This window comes from Phyllostomus discolor, chromosome 14 (genome assembly GCF_004126475.2).
Source record: "Phyllostomus discolor isolate MPI-MPIP mPhyDis1 chromosome 14, mPhyDis1.pri.v3, whole genome shotgun sequence".
Lineage (NCBI taxonomy): Eukaryota > Metazoa > Chordata > Mammalia > Chiroptera > Phyllostomidae > Phyllostomus > Phyllostomus discolor.
Genome location: NC_040916.2, coordinates 5,360,313 through 5,384,674, shown reverse-complemented (window position 1 = coordinate 5,384,674; position 24,362 = coordinate 5,360,313). Strand labels below are relative to the sequence as shown.

The following is a 24,362-nucleotide window of genomic DNA, read 5'->3' as shown; positions in this document are numbered from 1 at the left end:
TGCACGAGATCAAGAACCCACACGTAACAGAGTGGCCCGAGGCAGACCTGCTCCAGCTTGGTCCCTCTCCAGTCACAAGTCTACCAGCATCTCAAAGCTAATAGGCCTAACACAGCCCGGCAGTCCCAGAAGAGGGAGCGAGCCCTGGAGGAGGGAGCACTGCCAAGAGGGGGCCTGTCAGCAGCAATCTGAAAAGGAAAACCAGTGGTGGTCACAAAGGAGAGGCACCTGGTTTCTGCCACATCGGCCTATTTCATGTCTCTTCCCCTTTTAATACAAATTCAACCAGGTATTTGTTGAGAATTTACTGTGTGTCATGCATTTTCATATAAGCCTTTATTTAATCTTCCTAATAACCCCATTTTCCAGATAAGGAAACTAGAGGTCAGAGGGCATTTTCATCTTCTAACCTTTAAATGGTTAAGCCTCTAGTCACACAGAAAGAGCAGAGGACAGGTGGAAGCTTTGATAAATTCCCTAGACAATTAAAGTGCACATCAGGATGGATGATCCCCACAATGTATTTTAGTCCGTTAATACATACAGTAACATATCTATAAGCTACAGACAGCAGCCTAGATTTGTGTAAGATCACAGACTCTTCAGAGAGACTTCTGGATTCAAGCCTGGTTCCATCATTGCCAGTCGTGTGACCGTGGACAGATTGCTTTACCCTCTGGGAACGTTTACCGTATGGGACTGTTGAGAGCATCACTTGAATAAAGACGTTCACAGTGCTTAGAGCAGTGTGTGGCACAAAGCAGGCGCTCAGTTACCCGCAGGCGCCTGCCCCGGTACTTCAGCTGTAGCCCGTGTACCAGTACGGAGTGCTTGCTTGGTGTCAAGTGCAGGGCTGGGGGACTTAAAAAGCACTCATCTCATCCTGAGGGTGGTCTCCTGGAATCCTCACACCATCCTGCAAGGAAATCATTCTCTGATTTGCACAGTGGGGACACTGACGCTCCCAAGCAACCCAAATGTCACACATCCATCTGTTAAGGGACAGAGTTGAAATCCAAACCCTGCTTTGTCTGCTTTCAACACCTGGGCTCAGTGACAAGCACAGAAGCCGGTGGTGGTGGTGTGAGGCCTGGCATGAGGGAGGCGTGACCTGCTCTTCCTGCTTACAGGTGCACGGACACATGCACAGCACACACGTGTGCACACACACACGCACACACATTCAGTATTCAGATGAGGAACTTCCCCAGTACCTGTGCCCTCTGCTAACTGTACCCCCACGATTTCTGGTCCAAAGTCACTTTCCAACAATATGATTAACAGTGGTTTTGGTAATGACTCAAAATAGATAAATTCTTGACACGGTGAGATGCTGAGGGACATTGGATCATTCTTATTTCCAGTTGCATGAAAACAAGAGGCTTTGCCAAACCAAAACAGATCAAGCCAGAGGGGGAAGTTCGCATTTGTGCAGTTATGTTCTTTTAGGAATAAATAAATGGTTTGATGGCCTCAACTTTTCTGTTTCATGGTTTAGAGTCTGGGGGGGATTACTAGCAGAGGGGCACACAGGGGGCTTTTACACCTGTCAGCAGTACAGTAATGATCCTTGAAGGTGAAATAGAAAATATTTGCAAAAACTAAGCGATGACAGGATTCTCATCACAGAGCCCCGTGCCACCACACTTAGCCCTGCACACAACCTTCTCTCTTCTTACAATAAAAAGGCCTCGAATTTTCCACCGTGAGGGAAATTATTCTCACTCCTCTTTTCCCCCTCTCCTCCTCCCTCTCACTTTCTGCCTTTCTCCTCCAGGAAGAAACCCTTCAATGCTGGGCCCCAGAGAACATCCAATACAGGTAATCAACTTCAAAGTCAGGCAACTCTGGGCTTTAGTCCTGGCCATGGCAAGTTATTTAAACTGTCTGTGCCTCAATTATTGCATATGTAACATGACTTAAAAATAATAATACCTAGCATCCACTGGTTTGAGGGTTGAATGAGCTAATGTTCATAAGGTCCTTAGCTCAGAGCCTGGCACATAGCTCACGTACCCAAAGTGTCCCTTGTCATTATCATCCACTCCAACTTCTTCATTCTGCAGACAAGGAAACCAGATTCAGAGAAAAGTGAGTTATCTAAGATCGAAGGGCCAGTTAGTGGCAGAGACAAGCCTAGATCCAGGCAACTGATCCCAGTCCTCTTCCTACTGCACCACACACAGCAGAGCAGATTTTCCTTCATTCATCAGCTTCAAGCGGAGCGAGGTTGGGACATTATCCAGTTGGTCATATTCATGCTGAGCTGATAATGTAGCCAGAGCTGGAGCCAAGAGCATCCTGCATCGCTGGCTCCCCTCTGATCGGGAGCCAGCTGAGCGTGAAGGGGAAGCAGCTGCTCGTGTGCTACATTGACACACTGTCCCTAGGGCTATCGAGCCCTGATAAAGCTGATTTCCACAGAGCACTAAGCAACTGTCCTCTTACTACTAAGCTGATTGGATGGTGTCACCAAAAGTTTTCAAATGCTCTGGAAACAGATAAACCTTCGTGTCCAACCAACCTCCAGTCAACATCTCTGAGGGTCTCTCTGTCTCTCCAAAGCCCCTCTCCCAGACTGAGAGGCTGGGTCATTGCCTGCACTGTGCCCCTGTTGCGCAAAATGGTTTCTGCTGCTCGATGCGACTGGCGCCATCTAACGAGGCAAGACGCTCTCAGTGACGGCCAGTTCTGAAGACTACATATTCACATCAAGCCCCCTTCCCCTTTCGGGTGGCGAGATCTGACAGCATGGTGCTGCCCAGGACTCTGCTTCTGTCCTTAAGTTCCCTTAATAAACTCCTGGCCTAATTTTGGAGTTGCCAGCCTCCTTCTCTAGTCTCTCAGCCCCACACTCCTTTGGAGGTCAGTCCCAGTGCCCCTTGGAAAATTTTCACAACAGCCCTGTTATCATCCACACGGCACAGTTTTGCTCCTCCAAATGCTCCTCCCCCTCCTTTTTCTTTCCTTAAAGTACACACACACACACACAAACACACACACACACACACACACACACACACAATCACACTTGTGCCCACAGGCTTTTGTTCCCTAGAGAAAGTATTTAAATGTCCACAGCGATATTTAATTCCAGCACGGGAGGATCTAGTAACCTGTAGCCAGGGCAGATGCAGTTCCTGATGTCTCCAGAGAGAACAGAACCTATTAGTTCTGACAAATGTCCTTGCGCTCCTGCTTCTAACCTTTTCAAAATTCAGCCTGACCCTGGATGGAGCTCCTTGCAGATGATCCAGTCAGTGGCCTGGTGGCCCACAGCTGCCCAGACCAACCAGCTGGTTTCCCAGCCTGAGCCAGCAAACCCTTCACATTTAGTAAACACGGGGGAGGGGGCGATATGTGGAGCGACTGGAAGATGGGAGAGCAGGGAGGGGTCACGGTTATGCTCATTTCAACAGTTCAGTAATAATGATGATAATTCTGCAGAAAACCCACTGGGGTGGAAGTTAGGCAGGCTGGGCCCTAATCCTGGCTCTGCCACTAAATGAACCCCCACTCTGAGGCTGCTCACTTTGCCTTTGCACCTGTGCTCCGCTCTGTTGTGTGAGCGGGCTTGCCTTCGTGGTCTGGAAGGAGTCTTCTAACGCAAGGTCTTTACAGAGACAATCTTCAGTTCTGATGACAACATTAGACTTTTTCAAGTACTTCCACATGCCTTATTTTGTGTATTTAGTCCTCCTTAAAACTCAACTGTGTAAGTAGGGTATTTGGCAAATGAAGAAATTAAGGTACCTATTGGTTGGGCAAACTGTGGCCCAGCTTGGTGCTGAAATGAGTTCTTTCAACTTCCAGCCACCTGGGGCTCGCACACCCCTTCTGGGCGTAGGCTCTGTCCCCCAACAAAAGGTCAAAGAGAAGGACTCCTTGTAAGTGGACAAATGCCAAAGAGACTCTGTTCCTTTAGGGTGAGGGGTCACAGATTTGGGCTGGTCCTCAAGCCCTTTTGATGTCTTTTCAACATTTTTGTAGCCCAAGGCAGGTTTTGACTTAGCTCCAAACTCCATTGGGCTTCAGAGATGGAAAGAGCTCGCAAGTGCTGTCGTGTGTGACAGCAACGGTGGCCTCTGCTGCCCTCGTGCGCAGTGTCCCATCACCTTGGGTCAGGGTTAGAGGAAGGTGTTTCTTCCTGTCACTCTCCACCTGCACTCAAGAAAATGAAGCCCACCCTCTGTTTAGTCGGTGGGATGTCCATGGAGATAAGCAGACGGTGAGGGGTCTCACATAGTGCTAAACCCACCCTGCCACCCCCTACCTTTGACCAGAGTCCCACCAACAGGCAGGATCCTGCTGCTCTCTGGCACTGTTATGGGCTAAATGGTGTCCTCTGAGATGTGCGTGTTGAAGTCCTAACCCCCAGTACTTCAGACTGTGGCTGTATTTGGTGATGGGATCTTTAAAGAGGTAATTAAGGTTAAATGATGTCCTATGTATGGATCCTAATTCAATGTAACTGGTGCCTGTCGGAATAAGAAAAGGACACTTGGACACAGACACACACAGAGGGAAGACCATATGAGGACACACAGAGGAGAAAGTGGCCATCCACAAACCAAGGACAGGGGCCTCAGCAGAAACCAACCCTGCTCACACCTTGATCTTGGACTTCTAGCTTCCAGAATCACGAGAAAATACCTGTCTGTTGTTTAAGCCACCCAGGCTGTGGTACTTTGTGTGGCAGTCCGAGGTAACTCCTACCGGCACCTGCTCCACATCCCCCAACCCCGGCACCTCCCTGGTGCTCCGGGGCTGCCTCTGTTGTCCCCCCCGATCCTCCCCCAGTCCTTGGCACCAGATTCACCAAGTCCTTGGGATCAGAAAACCTGTCTCCACCATCCACAGCCAAGTTTTCCCGTTTGGGGGGCTCTGAGGAGTGCTAGTTTCTGTTTCGAAGTTGGCTGGGGGAAGAGAACTGCCCTTGGGGCCCCTAAGGGAGTGAGGAGAGAACAGGAAATACAGACAAAACAAACCGATGAACGTTTTGAGTTAGACCTTCCCCAGAGGTGACAGTTAAGCTCCCACCCCTCTAGGGTCTTCGGTCAGACTCAGGGAAGCAGCCAGTATGGTGGTGCCCAGTGTCCGGGGCAAGGTTTTCCCTCAACTAACTAATACAGAGCTTCTTGGGGTCAAGATGGATGCCAAAGACTCTGGGAGATACTGAGCCTTAGACAACCCTCTTACTCTTAGAGGGTGCGCAGGTCTCCAGGTCCCACCCCAGATCCACCCCATACCCCCACCCCTCCCCTGGAGTGAAAGGAGCCGAGGGGTGGAGGCGGAACGCCCCATCACACTATTTGCTCTGGGCCTGGCTATTGACTCCAGGGACCTTATCACTGTGTCCTCAGACTGAGCTGGGCAGGTCTGCGTTACGGAGATTTGGTCCCACTGCCCTGTGGGACAGAAGAAAGGAGAAGTCGAAGGCAGGCCGTGGCAGAGCAAGAAAGGAGTTGCTGGCTGTACAATGAAAACGCTTGTTCTTTTGCTGCTGGTGCTCCTGGACCTGGGGCAGGCCCAAGGAGCACTGCACAGGTAAGGCCATGTCCCCAGCACTGTGCCCACCTGGGGCCCTGCAGTCAAGCCTAGGACTGACCCAGGAGAGGAAAGGTGATGGGGAAGCAAAGAGGAGAAAAAAACCGAGGGCTCAGAAAATGTTTACCAAGTGGCCACCTAGTGTCCAGCCCATGACAAGCCACCCCTTGGCCTCCATCTCTGACGGAGCTGCCTGCCGGAGACCCAGGGACTTTCTGGGGTGAAACAGCAGGAACCTGCTGCTGTGAACTGCAATTCAAAGGAGCTGAGTACTTCCCCAGGGACTGAACACTGCCCCCCGGAGTTTTTCTGTGCCTTTAAATCAGCTCCTCATGAAGTTTATATAAAACTGCAGACCATCCCACATCCTCCATTTTTCCAGAAGACCTCAAAGAGCCTGTCTCCCAGATAGAGGGCCATTTCAAGTCTAAGAGTCTCAGAGTCTACAGGAGCAGACACGAGATTGGGTGGGCTGTGGGCAGAGCGGGCACTGATTCTGGCCAAACCCTGGCATGTTATTTTGTGGGCCCCCTCCTGTGAAATGTCCTAGTTAACCTCTGGGAAAATGGGGTTGGGATGGAGAGGGTCAGAGAGAGGCAGAAATGCATCTCTTCCTCATATGCGGCTTTGTCTTCAGGGTGCCCCTCAGGAAGCGTCAGTCCCTCCGAAAGAAGCTACGAGCTCAGGGCCAGCTCTCTGAGTTCTGGAAATCCCAGAGTTTGGACATGGTCCAGTTCACTGAGTCCTGCCAGATGGATCAGAGTGCCAACGAGCCCCTCATCAACTACCTGGATGTGAGGCATCCTGGGGCAGGGGCTGGGAGCAGGCAGAGGGCAGGAGGCTCAGCCTGGGTCATGGCTAGTGGGCAGCAGCACTGAGCGCCAGTATGGATTTCTCCTCTAGGAGGATGCATACGGACTGACCCTCTGGGTTCCCGTAAATTTGGCTGAATAAGCCTCAATGCGCCTGAGTTGTGTGTACCTCTCCCCATGGGAGGAAAGAGATGAGCAGGGCAAGGCTCCTCTGCGTTGTTCACCATGACTCTCATAATAATGAGAATCAGGATACTGATTTGATTTTCTCCCTCTCAACCCTTCCTCTGTTCCTTTGACCTCTGATTGCCCCTTCCCAGGGTCTATGGGCCCATCTGTGCTAGCCAAGGCACTGGCCCCGTGGAGCTCTCCCTGGGAACTTTACCCCTCCCCAGCACCAACGCCCAGCTCTCTTCCCTGTCCTGACTGTAGATGGAATACTTTGGCACCATCTCCATTGGCTCCCCACCACAGAACTTCACCGTCATCTTTGACACCGGCTCCTCCAACCTCTGGGTCCCCTCGGTGTACTGCACCAGCCCGGCCTGCAGTAAGTGGGCCAGGAGCCCCCACAGGGAATGGCTGAGGCCAGTCCTGGGGTCCAGAGCCTGGCAATCTGGGGGAAGGGGTTGGGTTCCAGTAACTGGCCAACCCTGCACACCCCCCCCTCCTCCCTATCTCTGAGTCTGTGTGGGACTGCCTTCAGCAGAAACAGGGCTGGGTCAGGAAGAAAGGTAAAATGTGACTGTTTTCCAAGCTAGCAACTTGCACACTGATCAGGATCAGTAGAGGGAAACTCCACCCACCACCAAAAATACAAATTTTTGAGTACGTGGTGACTCTCTCCCTTTGGAACACCCTAAAGAATGTGGGAGACAATTCCATGACAGTGGCTATTTCTGGGCAGGCAGGTGGGTCAAATTCCAGTGCAGACTGTTCACCTGCTTCAAGGAGGCCTGGTGAGCTGCCTCCCAGTACACCAGAGGTGGGGCTCGGGGGACACGACGTGGGGTGGACCCACTTGGCAGAGGTGACTCAGAGGTCTTTGTGAAGACTGGAAAAGAAAGAGCTAAGGAAAACATCTCAGTTTGTGCAGGACATGTTTTAGAGACAGAATAGCTCAGGTTTATTCTGAGAGAATAAACCAAGACTAGGTGTGCATGGGTTGGGCAAGGAGTTGGAAGTGATTTCCTGGAATGGCAATTGTTTATCCCTGAGCTTCCTTTGAATGCTAGGCTCTGCCCCACCGTGGTTGGCACGGGCTGCTGCTGCTGGTGCCTGATATCTGGCGTTTATTTTGGTGTGCTGCACGAGGTCACAGGCAATTATGTTTCCCCAGGGACAACTAATTTGTCCCCTATTAGCCCACCACATACCTAGAGGAAAAGGTAGTAGAGTACCAGGGGGGCCATGGCCAACTTTCCAGGGGTCCCTGATTATCACTGTGTCCTTGGACTGGCATGTGCAGGTCTGCATCAGGGAGGTTTGGTGCCCACTGCCCTGTGGAACAGAGGAAAGGACTGGTGGCAGGAAAACTGAGGCAGGTTGGGCCAGCAGCTGGAAGCTGGGGGTGTCAGGGCAAGGATGAAGGGAGGAAGCTGATGGCTTAGTCAACAATGGTATTCTTGTTTTCCAGAGACACACCCCAGGTTCCAGCCTTCCTGGTCCAACACGTACGGTGCAACGGGGAGACATTTCTTCATTCAGTACGGGACTGGCAGCTTGTCTGGGGTCATCGGAGCTGACCAGGTCTCCGTGAGTATGATCCCTTCGTGTTTCCTCTCTTGGTCAGAAACTTGGAACAGGCATTGTTCAGAGATCTCAGGGGAGAGCTTCAGATCTGCCTGAGCAAAGGCGGAAACAAGGGGCTGTCTTCCAGGGAAGGGGAGGCCTGGCCAGCTGCAGGGAGTGCTCCCTGCCTGAGGTGGCGGCAGTGGGTCTGTCTGCTCAGTGTACTGGGTCCAGGAGAGCTGGCCGGGCGGATTCCTGCAGGAACAGTGTACAGCTCTGAGAGCCCAGTGGCCATGTTCACAGCTAGACTCCTGGTCCCAGGGGCACCAAGGAGACAACACCAGGTCTCCATCTTGAAGAATAAAGAAGTCCAAGCCAGGGCTCAAGGTGGGAACTCAGTTACTGAAATAAGGCAACAATGTAGGAGGTGGGAGTCCGATGGTGGAGACAAGCCAGAATCCTAGTGGTCAGAACAAAGGTCCCAGGTCAGTACTGAACTTGAAGCTGAGCTCATGAGCTGCTCCTTAAACTCCCCGTGACCAAAGGTCTTACGAGTCTCAGAGTGGTGGGGACCTGACCAGTGTGGGGACAGAGAACCAGGAGAGCCCTGGCCCTGCCCTACCCAGGCTGACAGACACAGTGCGGTAGTCCCCCTTGTCCGTGGTTTCGCTTTCCGTGGTTGTAGTTATCCTCAGCCAACCACACTCTGAAAATATTAAATGAAAAATTCCAGATATAAACCATTTGTAAGTTTTAAATTGCATGGCAATCTGAGTAGCACGATGAAATCTTCAGGCCCACCCAGGACGTGAAGTTTTCCTTCTTTCTGTGTATCCACACTGCATCCACTCGCTGCCCACTAGTCATGTAGTCACTTAGTAGCGAACTCAATGATCAGATCAGTTATCAAAGAGAGAAAGAGAGAGAGGGAGACCACATTTAAGTAACTTCTATTATAGTATATTGTTTTGTTCTATTTTATCATTAGTTATTGTTAATCTCCTACTGTGCCTAATTTATAAATTAAACATTATCATAGATATGTATAGGAAAACACAGTATAGAATAGCGTTCAATATTACCCTCAGTTTCAGGCATCCACTGGGGGTCTTGGAATGGGACGACTGTATACACCCAGGCCTTTGGGGAAATAGAGGCAGACCCACTCCTGATGCACATGGGTGCAGCCAGGCCCAGGCTTCATCAACATCCCTTAAAAAAAAAAGATTTGGCCAGCAACCCAGGCATGTACCCTGACTGGGAATCAAACCAGAGACCTTTTAGTTTGTAGGCCGGCACTCAATCCACTGAGACACAGCAGCCGGGGCATCAACATCCCTTTAAAGTGGGAGGGGGAGGGACATATGGAGTGAAAAAAGTGCCAGGAGCAAAAAACACACTGTTTATGTAAAAATTATCCCACAGATAAAACAATATACTGTATTTTCTATTAGAACATATGTAGAAGTACAACTAGCTGTTTAGAAGGCTATATCACATTCCAAACTGATCATAATAATTGCCTCTGGGAAGCAGAGGAGGGACGGAAATGGCATGTAAAGGGGAATTTTAGCCTTTCGCTTGCTGCTTATCTGCTGGCTCATGTAGGGCAAAGGCCAAGCCCACAGAAGCTCCTGCTTCCAGTGGTTCCTCCTTCATGTTTCCTGGGTCCTGGGCCAGCTGCATGTTTAACTCTGTGACAGACAGGGTCAGATCAAGCTCCAGGACACACCAATTGTTGAGACTTAGAAGCAGTAAGACAGCGCTGAAGTTTCCAGTTCACCCTTCCTTCTCCCACCTGGCATCTGTCTTTCCTTACTGACTGTCAAATGAGACTTCAGGCTGCAGTGCCAGGACAAAAGCAAATTCCTAATGGACACTCCAACCAGCACCTGCAGTGGCATACAGTTCACTATCCAGAATACAATCCTTTTTTACATACAGCTCCTAATGGCTCTGCTTCTCTTCTCAACCCTGACTAACACAGATGATGAAGACAGGACCTGCCAAAAGTTGTAGGTGCAGCTAATGCAATCCTTAATGAGACAATTATAGCCTAAAATGCATGTACTAGAAGAACTGAAAATCAATGATCTAAAGCATCTATTTTAAGCAATAAACAAGAAGAAAACAAGCAGCCCATAAACAACAGCGAATCAGGCTCAGAAAAGGAAGAAAGAAGGAAATAATAAATAGAAGAATGGGACATCAACAAAATAGAAAGTCATACAATAGAGAAAATCAACAAAGCCAAGAATGAACCCTTTATACAGATTAATGAAAGCCATAAACCTCTAGCAGAATTAATCAGGAAAAAAGAAAATACAACTTAACAATATTAGAAATGAAGAATAATGTATTGCACACAAGGGGCCCGCCTTGAGTGCCCAGCTTGTGTGGTCGGGGAGGCGGTGCCACTGGACCCTGCAGAATACCTACTACATTAGGCCACTCTACAAAGCCTTGGAGACATAGCCACTCTACCTAATACATAGAAACAGGCACAGAGAGGCTGACAAAATGGGAAGACAGCCTGGCTAGTGTGGCTCAGTGGGCTGTATGCCAGTCTGTAATCCAAAAGATCACTGGTTCAGTTCCTAGTCAGGGCACATGTCTGGGTTGTGAGCCAGGTCCCCAGCTGGGGGCGTGTTCAAAACACTGGTTTTATGGATGCTCAATGAAGCTGAGAACTTCAACAGCATAATGAAGGACATGGAAACCATACAAAACAACCAGTCAGCCCTGGCTGGTGTGGCTCAGTGAATTGAATGCCAGCCTGTGAACCAAAAGCTTGCCAGTTCAACTCCTGGTCAGGGCACATGCCTGGGTTGCAGGTCAGGTCCCCAGTAGGGGGTGTGTGAGAGGCCCACATTGATGCTTCTATCCCTCTTTCTCCCTCCTTTCCCCCTCTTTAGAAATAAATAAAGTCTTTTTAAAAATAATTATTAATGAAGACCCTGCAAACATGAAAATGATGAGAGGATATCAAGAATAGTTTTATATTGATAAATTTGACAATTTTAAAAAAGATTTTATTTATTTATTTTTAGAGAGGGAAAGGAGGGAGAAAGAGAGAGAGTGAGAAACATCAATGTGTGGTTGCTGGGTGCCATGGCCTGCAACCCAAGTATGTGGCCTGACTGGGAATCGAACCTGCGACACTGTGGTTTGCAGCCCAAGCTCAACCCACTGAGCTACGCCAGCCAGGGCTAAATTTGAAAATTTTTTTTTAAATTGGTAAATGGTTTGAGAAATAAAGCATGTCAAAACTAACACAAGAAATAAATAAAAATATGAATATTCCAATGTCCATTTAAATATTGACTTTGTTATTAAAAACCTTTCCATAAAGAAAACTCCAGGTCCAGGTAGCCTCAGTGGTAAATTCTTCCAAACATTTAAGGAAGAAATAGCACCAACCTTATGTTAATTCTCTCAGATAATTAATAAAGAAGGAACACTTCATAACTTGTTGTGTGAGGCCAACACAAATTTAACAACAAACTTGAGAAGGTCATTATAAGAAATGAAAATTGTGCATCAATCTCTTTCTCATGAATGTAGATACAAAAGTTGTTAACAAAATATTAGCAAATAAACCTGTGATATATAAAAGGATAAGATATCCAACCAAGAGTCATTTTTCCCCAGGAATGTATCATTTTAGACAATAAAGGGAAAAAATCATATAATCCTCTGAATTAATCAAATTCAACAACTGTGCATGACTTTTTAAAAATTCTTAGAAAACTAGAAATATAAAGTAACTTCCTTAATCTGATAAAGAATATTTACAAGGAAGCCCACAGAAAACTTCATACTTAATCACAAATTATTGAGAGACTTCTCCCTGACATCAAGAATGAGCCAAGGATGTTAACTCTCAGTGCAATGAGCCCATAAAAAGTGAAATTAAGGGCATTAGGATTATAAAGCAAGAAATAACACTCCTATTATTCAGATATGACATGAATCTATATGTAGGAAATCCCAAAATATCTACTGACTATTGGGATTTTTTGTTGTTGTTGTTCAAGTACAGCTGTCTGCATTTCCCCCACCACCACTCCAGGAAAATCTCAGACATTCCACGCAGCAATATTTTCACTGATATGTCCCCTATAGCAAGGAACATAAAGGAAAGAATAAACAAATGGGATCTCATCAAAATAAAAAGCTTTTGCATGGCTAAAGAAAACAGCATTAAAATGAAAAGAGAACCAATTGTATGGGAAAACCAACTATTGGGATTAGTAAGTTAATTTAGCAAAGTTGCTGGATACTAGATCAACATACAAAATCATTCAGATTTCTATATATTAGGAAAAACAAGTAAAAATAGATTTTAATGAAATTATTTATAACATCAAAAACATAGAATACCTGGAAATAAGTTTAACAAAATAATGTGCAAGACCTCTACTCTAAAAACTGCAAAACATTATTGAGTGAAATTAAGAAAGATCTACATAAATTGAAAGATAAACCAAGCTTATGATTCAGTATTATAAATAAGTCAATTTTTTTCCAAACTGATCTATAGATTCAATGTTACCTCAATCAAACCAAGAGCAATTTTTATTAAAAACTGACAAGCTGATTCTAGACTTCTGGCTAAGATGGAGGCTTAGGTAGACACACTTTGCCTTCTCACATGACCAAAAGAAGGACAACAACAAATTTAAAAGCAAAAAATAACCAGAGCTTCCAGAAAATCAAACTGTATGGAAGTCTGACAACCAAGGAGTTAAAGAAAAAACATTCACTCAGACCAGTAGGAGGGGCAGAGATGGGCAGCAGGTGCAGAGAGGACCTGTGGCAAGGCGGTGGTTGTTGGACTAGGTAGTCCCACATTTATGTGCAGATAAACCAGGAGGAACAATTGGGGAGTGAGACAGACTGCACAACCTAGGGTTCCAGTGCAGGAAACTAAAGCCTCAAAACCTCTGGCTGTAAAAACCTGTGGGGGTTGCAGTGGTGGGAGAAACTCCCAGCTTCACAGGAGAGCTCGCTAGAGAGATCTGCAGGGTCCTAGAACATACACAAATGCACCCACCCGGGAATTAGTGCCAGAAGAGCCCAATTTGCTTGTGGGTAGTGGAGGAAGTGACTGAAAGTGAGGTGAGAGCCGAGCAAGTGCACATACAGAGCCAGAACGCAGCAACTCAGGTTGCCCTACCATGGGAAACCTAAGGCTCCACCCTTTACAACGTAAGAGGCGCACTGAGACAAACAAATACGGCCCAAATGAAAGAACAGATCAAAGCTCCAAAAATAGAACTAAGCGACGAAGAGACAGCTCAGAGAATCCCAAAGAAGTTGGACCCAAGGAAGCATACACCAACATACATCATAGTTACATTACCCAAAATTAAAGGTAAGGAGAGAATCTAGAAGCAGCAAGAGAAAAGGAGACAGCTACCTACAAAGGAGTTCCCATAAGACTATCAGCTGATTTCTCAAAAAAAATTTTGCAGGCAAGAAGGGGCTGGAAAGAAGTATTCCAAGTCATGAAAGGCAGGGAGCTACATCCAAAATTACTCTATCCAGCAAAGCTATCATTTAGAATGGGAGGGCAGATAAAATGCTTCCCAGATAAGGCCAAGTTAAAGGAGTTCATCATCACCCAGCCCTTATTATATGAAATGTTAAAAAGGGACTTACCTTCCCCTGGCTGGCATAGCTCAGTGGATAGAGCTCGGGCTGCGAACCAAAGTGTTGCAGGTTCGATTCCCAGCCAGGGTACATGCCTGGGTTGCAGGCCATAACCCCCAGCAACCGCACATTGATGTTTTTCTCTCTCTCTCTCTATATCTACCTCCCTTCCCTCTCTAAAAATAAATAAATAAAATATTTTTAAAAAATTTTTTTAAAAAAGGGACTTACCTAAGAAAAAGAAGAAGATCAAAACCATGAACAATAAGATGACAACAAACTCAAAACTACCAACAACTGAACCTAAAAAATAAACCAAAACCAAAACAAACTAACAAACAGCTAGAACAGGAACAGAGTCACAGAACTGTAGATTACGTAGAGGGTTATCAGTGGAGGGGGGGAAGAGAGAAGGGGAAAAGGGACAGGGAATAAGAAGCATAAATGGTAGGTACAAAATAGACAGGTGGAGGTTAAGAGTAGTATAGGAAATGGAGAGACCAAAGAACTTATATGTATGAACCATGGACATGAACTGGGGCTGGGGGGTGGAAATGCTGGTGGGTGGAGGGGTGCAGGGCAGAAGGGAATAAAGGGGAGAAAAAAATGGAACAACTGTAGTAGCATAATCAATAAAATAGATTTAAAAACAAAAAAACTGACAAGCTAATTCTAAAATGTATATGACTATGTAATACACCAAGACAATCTAGGTGAAGAAAAACACTGCCAACTATTAAGACTTACTGTAAAGATATACTAATTTAGATAGTGTGATACTGGCACTAATTTAGATAGTGTGATACTGGCACAGGATAAGCAAATAGACACATGGAACAGAATAGAAAATTCAGAGACTACTCACACAGTCACCTGACATATTGAACATGATACTACAGTGGAGACAGTGATGGTATATTTATTCAATGGTACTAAGTCATCTGGATGTCCATATAGTAAAAAATAAAATGAGTCTTGACTCCTACCTCACACATTATAGATCTGATCATAGACTGTAGATATAAATATAAAAAGTGAAACTTTTGAAAACAAAGCATAGGAAAATATCTTCATGACCTTAAGATAGGCAAAAATTTCTGAAACAAGTTACAAAAACCACAAATTGAAAAGGGAAAATAATTGATAAATTTGGCTATATTGAAATTCTGTTCAGCAAAAAACACCAGTCACAGTCCAGAGGTGTTTGTAATACACATATCCAACAGAGGACTGGATTCCAGAATAGATAAAGAACTCCTACCAGTCAATAAGAGAAACACAGACAACCTACTTCACCAGAGAAGACATCCAATGTCCAGTTTCATTAGTAATCAGGAGGTACAAATGAAAACCAAAGGTTCCCACCGCATATCCACTAGAAGACTGAAATGGGAAAGAAGACAACATCCAGTGCTGGGGAAGACACGGAGCTACTGGCAACCAGAACTCTTAAAATACTGGTATTGAAAACATCAGTTGGTACAAACCACTTTGGAAAACTCTATCAGTATTTACTCAATTCTGTGAGCATGTATGCATACCCTGTGGTCTAACAATTTTACTCCTAGGCATATATGCAACAGAAATATGTACACGTGTTCACCCAAAGACATGTACAAACTGCATTATTAGCAATAGTCAAGTACAGGAAATAACCCAAATATCCATCATGAAAGAATGCATATATAGTGACAGCATATTCATACTGTGGAATACAATGACAATAAGTGAATTAGGACAGCATGCAACAAGCATAATGTTGAGTGACAGAGCCAGATGCCAAAGAATTCATACTGTATGATTCCATTTATATAAAATTCAAAAATAGGCAAAGCCGATACAGGCTGTTAGAAACCAGAAGATTAGTCGCTCCTGAGGAATGGTGCAATGATAAAGCAGGGTGCATGAAGGAGCTTCCAGGAGGTTGTGATGTTTTGCTTCTCAGTTTGGGAGCTTGCTCACATGGGTGAGTACAGTTTATGAACACTCATTAACTTGCACACTTATGATTTCTGTTTATACTTCAGCAACAAAAAAAGTTTACATTAAAAAATTGAATTCGACTATGGCAAAAATCATTGTGTCCATTTAATCAAGAACACTTGAGTTGGAGAAGAATTAGCTTTAGGACAGAGGGAGAATCCAGGAACCTGAGGCCCTTTTGCAAAGATCTCCTATGCAAATTTCCTTTGGGCTTTTCCCATCAGGTGGAAGGACTGACGGTGGTCGGCCAGCAGTTTGGGGAGAGTGTCACAGAGCCTGGCCAGACCTTCGTGAACGCAGAGTTTGATGGAATTCTGGGCCTGGGATACCCCTCCTTGGCTGTTGGAGGGGTGACCCCAGTGTTTGACAACATGATGGCCCAGAACCTGGTGGATGTACCCATGTTTTCTGTCTACATGAGTAGGTAAGTCCCGTCAAGACTTAGCCTGGCTAAGGTGAATTGTATCTCCAGGGAGACAGGTTGGTGCAGTTGAAAGAGTGCTAGATGGAGCAGTCACCCTGTCTGGGTTAGATCCCTTGTTCGGCCAGCTGTGTGATTTGGGGCAAAACACTTAACCTCTCTGACTATTGAGGAAATGGGATTGCCTCATACAGCCCTTGTAAAAAGCACTTTGTAAACTGTAGTACGCCGGACTGATTTAAAGAATCTCTGGAATTGGATATTCATTTATGCGGTGAATAAATAGATATTCCTCAAACCTCTGTTATATGCTGAGCATAATTTAGGCACTGGGAATACAATGAAGCAAGAAAGGCAGTCTCTGTCCTCAAGAAGCTTAATTCCAGGGGTGGAGAGGCAGAAAAATTCAAAGTAAGCTGGCAATAAAACCATTGTGTGTTAATGGATGGATAAACAAAACATGGTATATGCATACAATAGAATATATTGAGACTTGAAAAGAAAGGAAATTCAAACACATGCTACAACACGGATGAATCTTGAGGACTTCATGCCATGTGAACCAAGCTTGTCACAAAAGGACCACTTGCATGACTTCATTTATGTGAAGTGCCTGGAGTGGTCAAATTCATAGAAATAGAAAGTAGAACAGTGGTTGCCAGGGGCTGGGGGAGGGGGAAACGGGAAGTGACTGAATGGTTATAGAGTTTTGGTTTTACAGAATGAAAAAGGTTCTAGAGACTGGCTGCACAATTGAATATGTCACGAGCATGTGTTCATGCTACAGTCTTTCCTATAAGTCGGCCGGGCAACTGCTCAGCCAGCTGCCTGCTGAGCAGCCTGGCACCAAGGAATGGACAAGAGTTGCACACAGTAACTGTGCTATTCTCTCAGCTGTTATTTAATGCAGCTTCACTCAAGGGAGAACATCACCATACGTTAATATTCCACTCACACTCTAACAACCTAAGAACACACACACACAGCAATCAAGGCAGGACAGTGAACCTGAGTCCCAGAGTCCCAGTCTGCAGCTCTGGGAGACAGCACAGTGGGCAAGGGAGTTGTCAGTGTCTTGCAAGGATCTCTGGAGCCAGGTGGGCAGCAGGGCAGATGAAGTCCTCAGTCCAGCAGGGCAGAGGCTCCGACGGCCGATGCCAAGGGAGATCAGCGTGGCGTGGAGCAGCACTCTGGGGTGTGGAGCTTGGCTGTCTCAGCAGTGGTCTGGAGCCTGCCTCAGTTATACCTTGAAAGTGGTGAGCGCCACCCCTCTGGGTCTTTTTGATAAATGTCTTGGCACCCCTGCTGCCAAGTGGGGAATTTGCCCAAGAACCTATGAGCCATTCATGGCTGTTCTTCTTGACACCCTTGCTGACCGTGTGGAATTTCCCCAGGAGCCTGTCTACGGGTGGTCCTGCTCTGCAGACACGGCTACTATGTCTCCGTGCCAGATGTGTGTGCTCTGACTTAGGGAGTTTTTCTCTTAAACCAAAGTGTCATGCCTGACTGAGAGCCGTTTTAGTTGACATAATGACTCCACTTTGTTTTATATACTTCATGCTATCTTGGTCGTACCAATGCCATTTTATCGGTCCTGCTCTCCCCAGAATATACTTCACACTGTTAAGCTGTGCACTTAGAAATGATTAAGATGGTAAATGTTACGTTATGTGTATTTTAAATTGCATGTTGTAGTTTTGGGATAAGGTCATGAGACTCACCCGCCTCTGGGCACTTTGGCCTGGGGTCCTGGTGGGTGCGGGGGAAGGGTTGTCCCACCTGTGTAGGGAAGGAGATTTGTTACCTTTCTAATTCCTTCCCAGTGAGCCCTGGCCTGAGCTTCCCATCTTAACAGAAGCCCATTTCCGTTGTTTTTCCTTCCTACATGGACAGCCTTAAATTTCCTCTCTCAAATTCTTCCTCTCCAGCGTGGCTGCAGCTGAGACAGGCCCGGGCAGGACTGTGAGTAAGAGAGCAGGTTGTCTAGACTATCCACCTCCCCCTGTCGGAGCCTCCGGCTCCCTCCAGCCTGGGAAGACATGAGCTCTGAAGGGAAACAGCAAAGGTTTGGCAGTCAGACTGACCTGGATCTAAAACCTGCCACTTACATTACTTCGTCTCCCTGAACCTCTGTTTCCTCAAATGGACACCAGGTCGGTGTGCAAATTGAATAAGATTAGGCAGGCAAAATTCCTAGCACAGTGCCTTCTGTGCATAAAGGCCATCAACAAGCGTTAGTTCTTTCTCCCTTTGCCTCTCTAAAATTGCTTTCATAAGATTCCCACAGACACCCAGTTCCCTTCTGCTTTACTACCCTGCCTTGCAGTGCCCCAAGTTTTGTTTTTCTGATTCTTTTCCTCCTGAAAATGAATCAGTTTTATGTCCTATTTCCCCATAATCCTGTAGATGCCAGAATATAATCTGAGAAATCACCAATAAAAATGAACAACTATTCCAGCTCTTAAAAAAATCATGGGTTCACATTAGCGTCTTTGCCTTAACACGAGAGTAAATGATGTGGAGACAACTCCACGCACCACCACAACGCTGGAGAAGACACTTGGGGAAAAGGTGTCTTTTGCAGGTGCCTGCAGTCACATGAGGTGTGCACACTCAGCCTGGTCCTGGCCCTGGTTCTGCATGAGCTCTGCACGGCAAGACCAATTGTCCCCACCTCTCACCTCAGTACTCTGTTTATGCAAGAAGCAGGAGGACATTCACAAGACATTGGGCAGAGCGGTCTCTATTCTTTTGCCCAAAAGGTCCAGACAAATCAGCTCACAGTATTTGGAAGCCCTGGTCTCAAAGCCTGAGCTTATATTTCTGCCTCTCTAGGTACTTTTGGGAGTGATCAGACCAAGAGGCAGAAACTCGCTCCTAGGGTTTTCTGGTGGATGTTCCCTAGCAATCTGCCTTTCTGTCTCTGTAGTGACCCAGAAGGTAGAGCAGGGAGCGAGCTGACTTTTGGAGGCTACGACCACTCGCACTTCTCAGGGAGTCTGAATTGGGTCCCAGTCACCAAGCAAGGCTACTGGCAGATTGCACTGGACTCGTGAGTATCGTCCACAAAGTATGATATTGAGGGAAAGACTCATAACAGACACAACTCAAACTGGATTCACTGAACTGATCCTAATGAAAGTGCTGGTCACTGGGAAAGGATGTCTGGAGTGAGGCTAGAGGCTCGGGGGTGCTGAGCAGAGGCACAGGAAGGGGCAGCAGTAATCGGGGTGACAGGCACGCAGTGTCAACGTTCAGCTTTCTTCCGTGTACGTTTGTTGCACCTTCAACTCAACCGATAGTAAATACAAACACTCAACCAGCTGCTTCTTGTTCATTCAACATTAATTAGCACACAGACAAGGGCTGAGTGAAATGGGGGTGCAAAAGTGAAAGAGTCCAGTTTTTGTCTTCACAAAGGATGTGCAGAAGATGAGACACACATACAAACCAGCACACGTAGAGAGGAAGGTGGTCAGAGCTCCATGAGATGTGCCACCAAAGTCTCCCAGAAGACAGGGAAAGACAGCTTCTGTCTGAAGAAATCCTCAAGGGTTTCATAGAGGTGGCAGCACTGACTGAGCCCTCACACACTCACACACACACGCATGCGCATCTGGGCATGGAGCAATTGAGGAAGTGGGACTAGATGCCTGACATATTCCTGGCACTGCATCAGACAATGCAGGAATTCAAAGAAATGTAATTCAAGTGTCAATTCAGCCAGGAATAAGTTCCTACAACATGCCAGGCAAGTGCTAGGCACTAGGTATACAAAAAGCCTCAACATTCTCTGTCTATTGAAGGTCTTTCAAACTGTAGGGATTTACCTAGTTACGGGTTGTAACATTTTAGGGGATCGTGACTTATAATTTTTAATGAAATGGAGTCAAGTAGAAAACACCAGAGTGTGCTTCACATATTAAGGTCAAGCACTGTTTCATGAAATTTTCATTGCGTGTGTGTAGGTATTGGGTCAAGAAGTAAATGGGTCATAGCAGTAAATCCTGCTATGAATCTCAGTCAAAAAAATTTTGAGAAACATGCATGTGATGAGAGAGACCAACCTGGAAATCACTGATGTGCTTCAGGAGTCGGGGAGCCCAGCAGGGCGCTCGAGCTGCTGGGGAGCCGGGGGAAGCTGGGGCTGGGGACGGGGGCAAGCGGAGAAGGGGTGGGGGACCGACGATGCTTCCTTTGCCCTCAGAATCCAGGTCGGGAGCACCGTGATGTTCTGCTCAGACGGCTGCCAGGCCATTGTGGACACAGGGACCTCCCTCCTCACAGGCCCCTCAGGCGACATCAAGCAGCTACAGAAGGCCATTGGGGCTGCGCCCATGGATGGAGAAGTGAGTACCTGCCTAGGGTGGGGAGGGGTGGGAGCAGGGGGCCTGGGCCTCTCTTGGGAGATGGGAGATTTCTAAATTGGTACTCTGTTGTGTTTTAGTATGCTGTGGAGTGTGACAATCTCAACGTCATGCCGGATGTCATCTTCACCATCAATGGAGTCCCCTACATTCTTCAACCAACTGCCTACACCCTGGTGGTAAGAACTGTCTCCTCACTTGGGGTGGTGAACACACAATACAGTACACAGATGAAGTATTATAGAATTGTACACCTGAAACCTATATAATTTTATTAACCAATATCACTCCAATAAATTCAATTTTTTTTAAAAAAGAGCACACACAAAACACACACACACATGCACAATATAGCAGAAAACAAAAGAAAAAAAGAACTTTCCTCATTCTGCAAGTCACAGGGTCTTCCCCATACACCTGCCACTTCCCCCTGTGGAACAGTCACCTGCGTTTACCCCAAGCCCCGCCCCCAGCTTATCCTGCACTGAGGTGGCATTTCCTCTGGGAGAGGCGCAGCTGCCTATGTGTGGTGCAAGGACCACCGGGCTGGGGCTTTTATTTTCTGTTCTGCCACGAAGCAGCAGCAAACCTGAGACAAGCCATTCAACCACCCAAATCCTCTTAACCACGAAGTCAGACTAGGGTATTGTTTTCCCATTTTATAGACGAGGATATTGAAACTCAGAGAGGTAATGCTTCTAGACATGAGCTGCTTGGGGGTGGGAGCTACAGAATAAAGTTATATCTCTTATAATATATAATCAATTAAGAAAATTCCTCGATGCAGTAGATGCATAGATGTGAAGGGTGAGGTCGAAAGGGAGCCCCCAGGTGTTTGAGAAACCTGTGACCATTTCATATCACAGCTGGGCTGCATTTTCAGTATCAGAGTTCTTTGGTGACACACTTTAACACACTGAAATTGCCCGAAAGCCACCCACCGTATCAGGGTGACTGCACCCAACTTGAGGTGCTAAGGTATAGACTGAGGGCTTAGGGATTCACCTACCCTCCACCCCACACCTTGATCTCCACTAGCCCCTTCCCAAAGCCACCACATACAAACTTACAGCAGAAGAGAAAACAAATGTTTTATTTTAAAACACAACTTCAGGTCAAGTCCCCTAAATTCCTCCAACAGAAGATTGTGAAGCTGCCACTGTGAACACTATACAGAGGACAAGCCAAACATTTTGGCTGCCAGATCCATCCGTCTACACGCCCTTCACCACTCCGGCACCCCCTACTCTCCATATTAAGCCTTGCTCAACCCCACCCCCTCCCCTGTACCCACTGTGGTGGCGTTGTCCTTTTCTGCCAGCAGATTTCAGTCAGAGCCACCTCAGTCCCTCATGGATGCTGTAATACCTTTGCATTTTTATCCCCTTCTTCTCAAGAAGTTTCTTGAGCCCTCTGCAAGTTTTCCTACTCCGTCATCAACAACCTCAAACTTCAAGTGTTTGTCGGAAAGACCACACCCTTCTGTTAGATCCCAACTCTTTGCCAAACTAAAAAATACAAGGTTGTGGTGGGTTCCACTCTTCTCGAGAACAAGGGATGCCTACTTGCCTTTGACCTGAGAGGAGCCACTCACATGATTTCGCCCAAAACATCAATAAGAAAATAGCGGTGGCTAGCCGTCTATAGAGCAATTTCTCTCCCTTAAAAGAAATTAAGTTGAGCTCGACTAGAAACTAAAGAAACCAGAAGTTAAGTCGAGATTTTCTAATGCCAAACCTTTTGCCCTTCCAGCCATGCCTGAATAATTGAGGGTTTCAATTTTCCCAGCTGTGAAAATTGAAACCTTATGGGGGTGTAGGATAGATGGGCAGCTCTCAACACTGGAGAGCGTACAAGGTCCGGGCCCACGTCTAGGGGGCTGTTCGAACACTTTGTTGAGTATACGGGTAAGCGTGCACAAAGCAGTAAGCGTGCACGAAGCAGGAGGAAGAACCAACCAACCAAAACTGCGAAGCAGCCGCCTGAGGCCCTCGGCGTGGCCACCGCCACCACACAGGCAGCTCCAGGAAGCGCTTCTTCCTTCCTCCCTGTCACTCACGCTCTTCTTTCCAACCCCAGGACTTCGTGGATGGAATGGAGCTCTGCCTCAGCGGCTTTCAAGGTCTTGACATGCAGCCTCCATCCGGGCCCCTCTGGATCCTGGGCGACGTCTTCATCAGACAGTTTTACTCCGTCTTTGACCGTGGGAATAACCGGGTGGGGCTGGCCCGAGCCGCTCCCTAAAGAGGGGCCTGGGTCTGTGCCCACCTGCCTAACACCCAGGGAAATCCAGCCGGGCCTGTTAGAGCGGGGCGTCACTCACACCTGCCACAAAGAGACCACACACACACACACATTTCCATATACCCACCGCTTCCACCACCATCATGATAGAAGAACTAAGTGGTATATCCATGTTTTGATTGCTCTTTGCTAACGTTTTGTTATGGAAATCTCCAGACACGTAGAGAAGCATAGAGATGATAGAGCAGTGAACCCCTGGGCACAGCCCGCCTGCGCGAGGCCAGGGCCGGTCCATCCGCACCGCCACCCACCCCGCTCTCCAGCCCCACAGACCTGCATTATTTTGAAGCTAATTCTTAGCATCACATCATGTATGAATAAAGTCCATAAGAAGGACTTGTGAGCAAGCCCGTCTAACTTTTTAAACGTGCATTTAGTGTTCAAATGTCCCCTGTTGTCTCACACATGTTTGGTCATGTTTGCAATCGCCTTCCTTGTTTCAGGATTTACGAGTCCACAAATCACAGGTAATTGAAATGTCTCTTACCTCTCTTTTCATCTGTAGAGCTTACCACATTCTGAACTTTGCTGGTTAAAACCCAGAGGTGCCATGTAACATGTTCTCTGAGCCCATCTTCCCTATAAAACGGTAGTTAGATCTAGAGGCCTGGTTTTGTGGCAAGAACCCTTCCCAGCCGGTGCTGGGCACACCCCACTGTGTCCCATCAAGAGATCGGTAATGACTGGCACCTCCACTCTGAGTGAGCTGCAGGGCTGGTGCACAGGTCCCGGGGTTCCCGGTCTCAGCCATCCATGTCTGCTGAGTTTCCCTTTGGTGTTTTACTCAGGTGTTAGCAGCCACTGACGATCGGTGCTGGCATCCTCGCTGTCATTGGGGATGCAAACAGGCTTCCTCCGATTCTGTCTTTCCTTTGGTATTTATCATCTGAGATCTTCTACTTAAAAAAAGAAACTGGTTTACCCATAGACACAGAGAACAGACAGATCGTTGCCAGAGGAGAGGGGGCTGGAGGTTGGGTGAAGAGGTGATGGGACTGAGAAATACAAACTGCTAGCTACAAAATAGTCAGAGGGATGTGAGTACGGCTTAGGAAATGTAACAGATAATGTTGTAACAACTGGGTATGTTGCCGGGTGGGTACTGGAATTATCGGGGGACCAATTTGTAAAGTATGTGATTGTCTAACCATTATGCTGTACTCCTGAAACTAGTACAAAATAATATTGAATGCCAACTGCAACTGAAAAATAAAATTTTAAAAAAATAATAAAATAAAATAGGGCAAAAAAATAACTCTTATCAACTGTTTGCTCACCATGAGGTACAGCTCATACAGGGAAGGCAGATTCCTTGTTTTTCCCCTTTATTTACCAGTTTCAGAATAATGAGTATTCCAACTCACTGTGGTCTTTAACGCTCAAATCACACCCCTTTATTTAGCTAGGGGGCTCCCCTTCAAGTTAGTTTCTGTGAACGTTTGAATTCACACAGTACAAAGAGTTGTTGTAGGCCCTTTTTCCAGGAGTCCTGGTTTCTTGAATGTGTTCATATGTTTGTTGTAAATGGAAATATTTCACAGA

General features: G+C 46.7%; 1 protein-coding gene across 1 annotated transcript; it reads left to right on the top strand.

The window, feature by feature from the left end:
• Nucleotides 1–5,355: 5,355 nt before the first annotated feature.
• On the top strand, nt 5,356–22,846 carry CTSE (cathepsin E). Its single transcript, XM_028530875.2, has 9 exons — nt 5,356–5,547; nt 6,185–6,341; nt 6,792–6,909; nt 7,996–8,114; nt 15,953–16,152; nt 19,079–19,201; nt 20,357–20,498; nt 20,597–20,695; nt 22,596–22,846. Exons 1-9 carry the CDS (start codon nt 5,480–5,482, stop codon nt 22,758–22,760), a joined length of 1,191 nt encoding a protein of 396 aa, XP_028386676.1. The 5' UTR covers nt 5,356–5,479; the 3' UTR covers nt 22,761–22,846.
• The last annotated feature ends 1,516 nt before the right edge of the window (nt 22,847–24,362 follow it).

What these genes read in the sequence shown, in the direction of transcription:
- CTSE (XM_028530875.2), top strand. Translation starts at nt 5,480, where the DNA reads ATGAAAACGCTTGTTCTTTTGCTGCTGGTGCTCCTGGACCTGGGGCAG. An exon ending in CTGCACCAGCCCGGCCTGCA is followed by an intron (nt 6,910 to 7,995) that starts GTAAGTGGGCCA and finishes CTTGTTTTCCAG; the next exon opens with AGACACACCCCAGGTTCCAG. An exon ending in TCGGAGCTGACCAGGTCTCC is followed by an intron (nt 8,115 to 15,952) that starts GTGAGTATGATC and finishes TTTTCCCATCAG; the next exon opens with GTGGAAGGACTGACGGTGGT.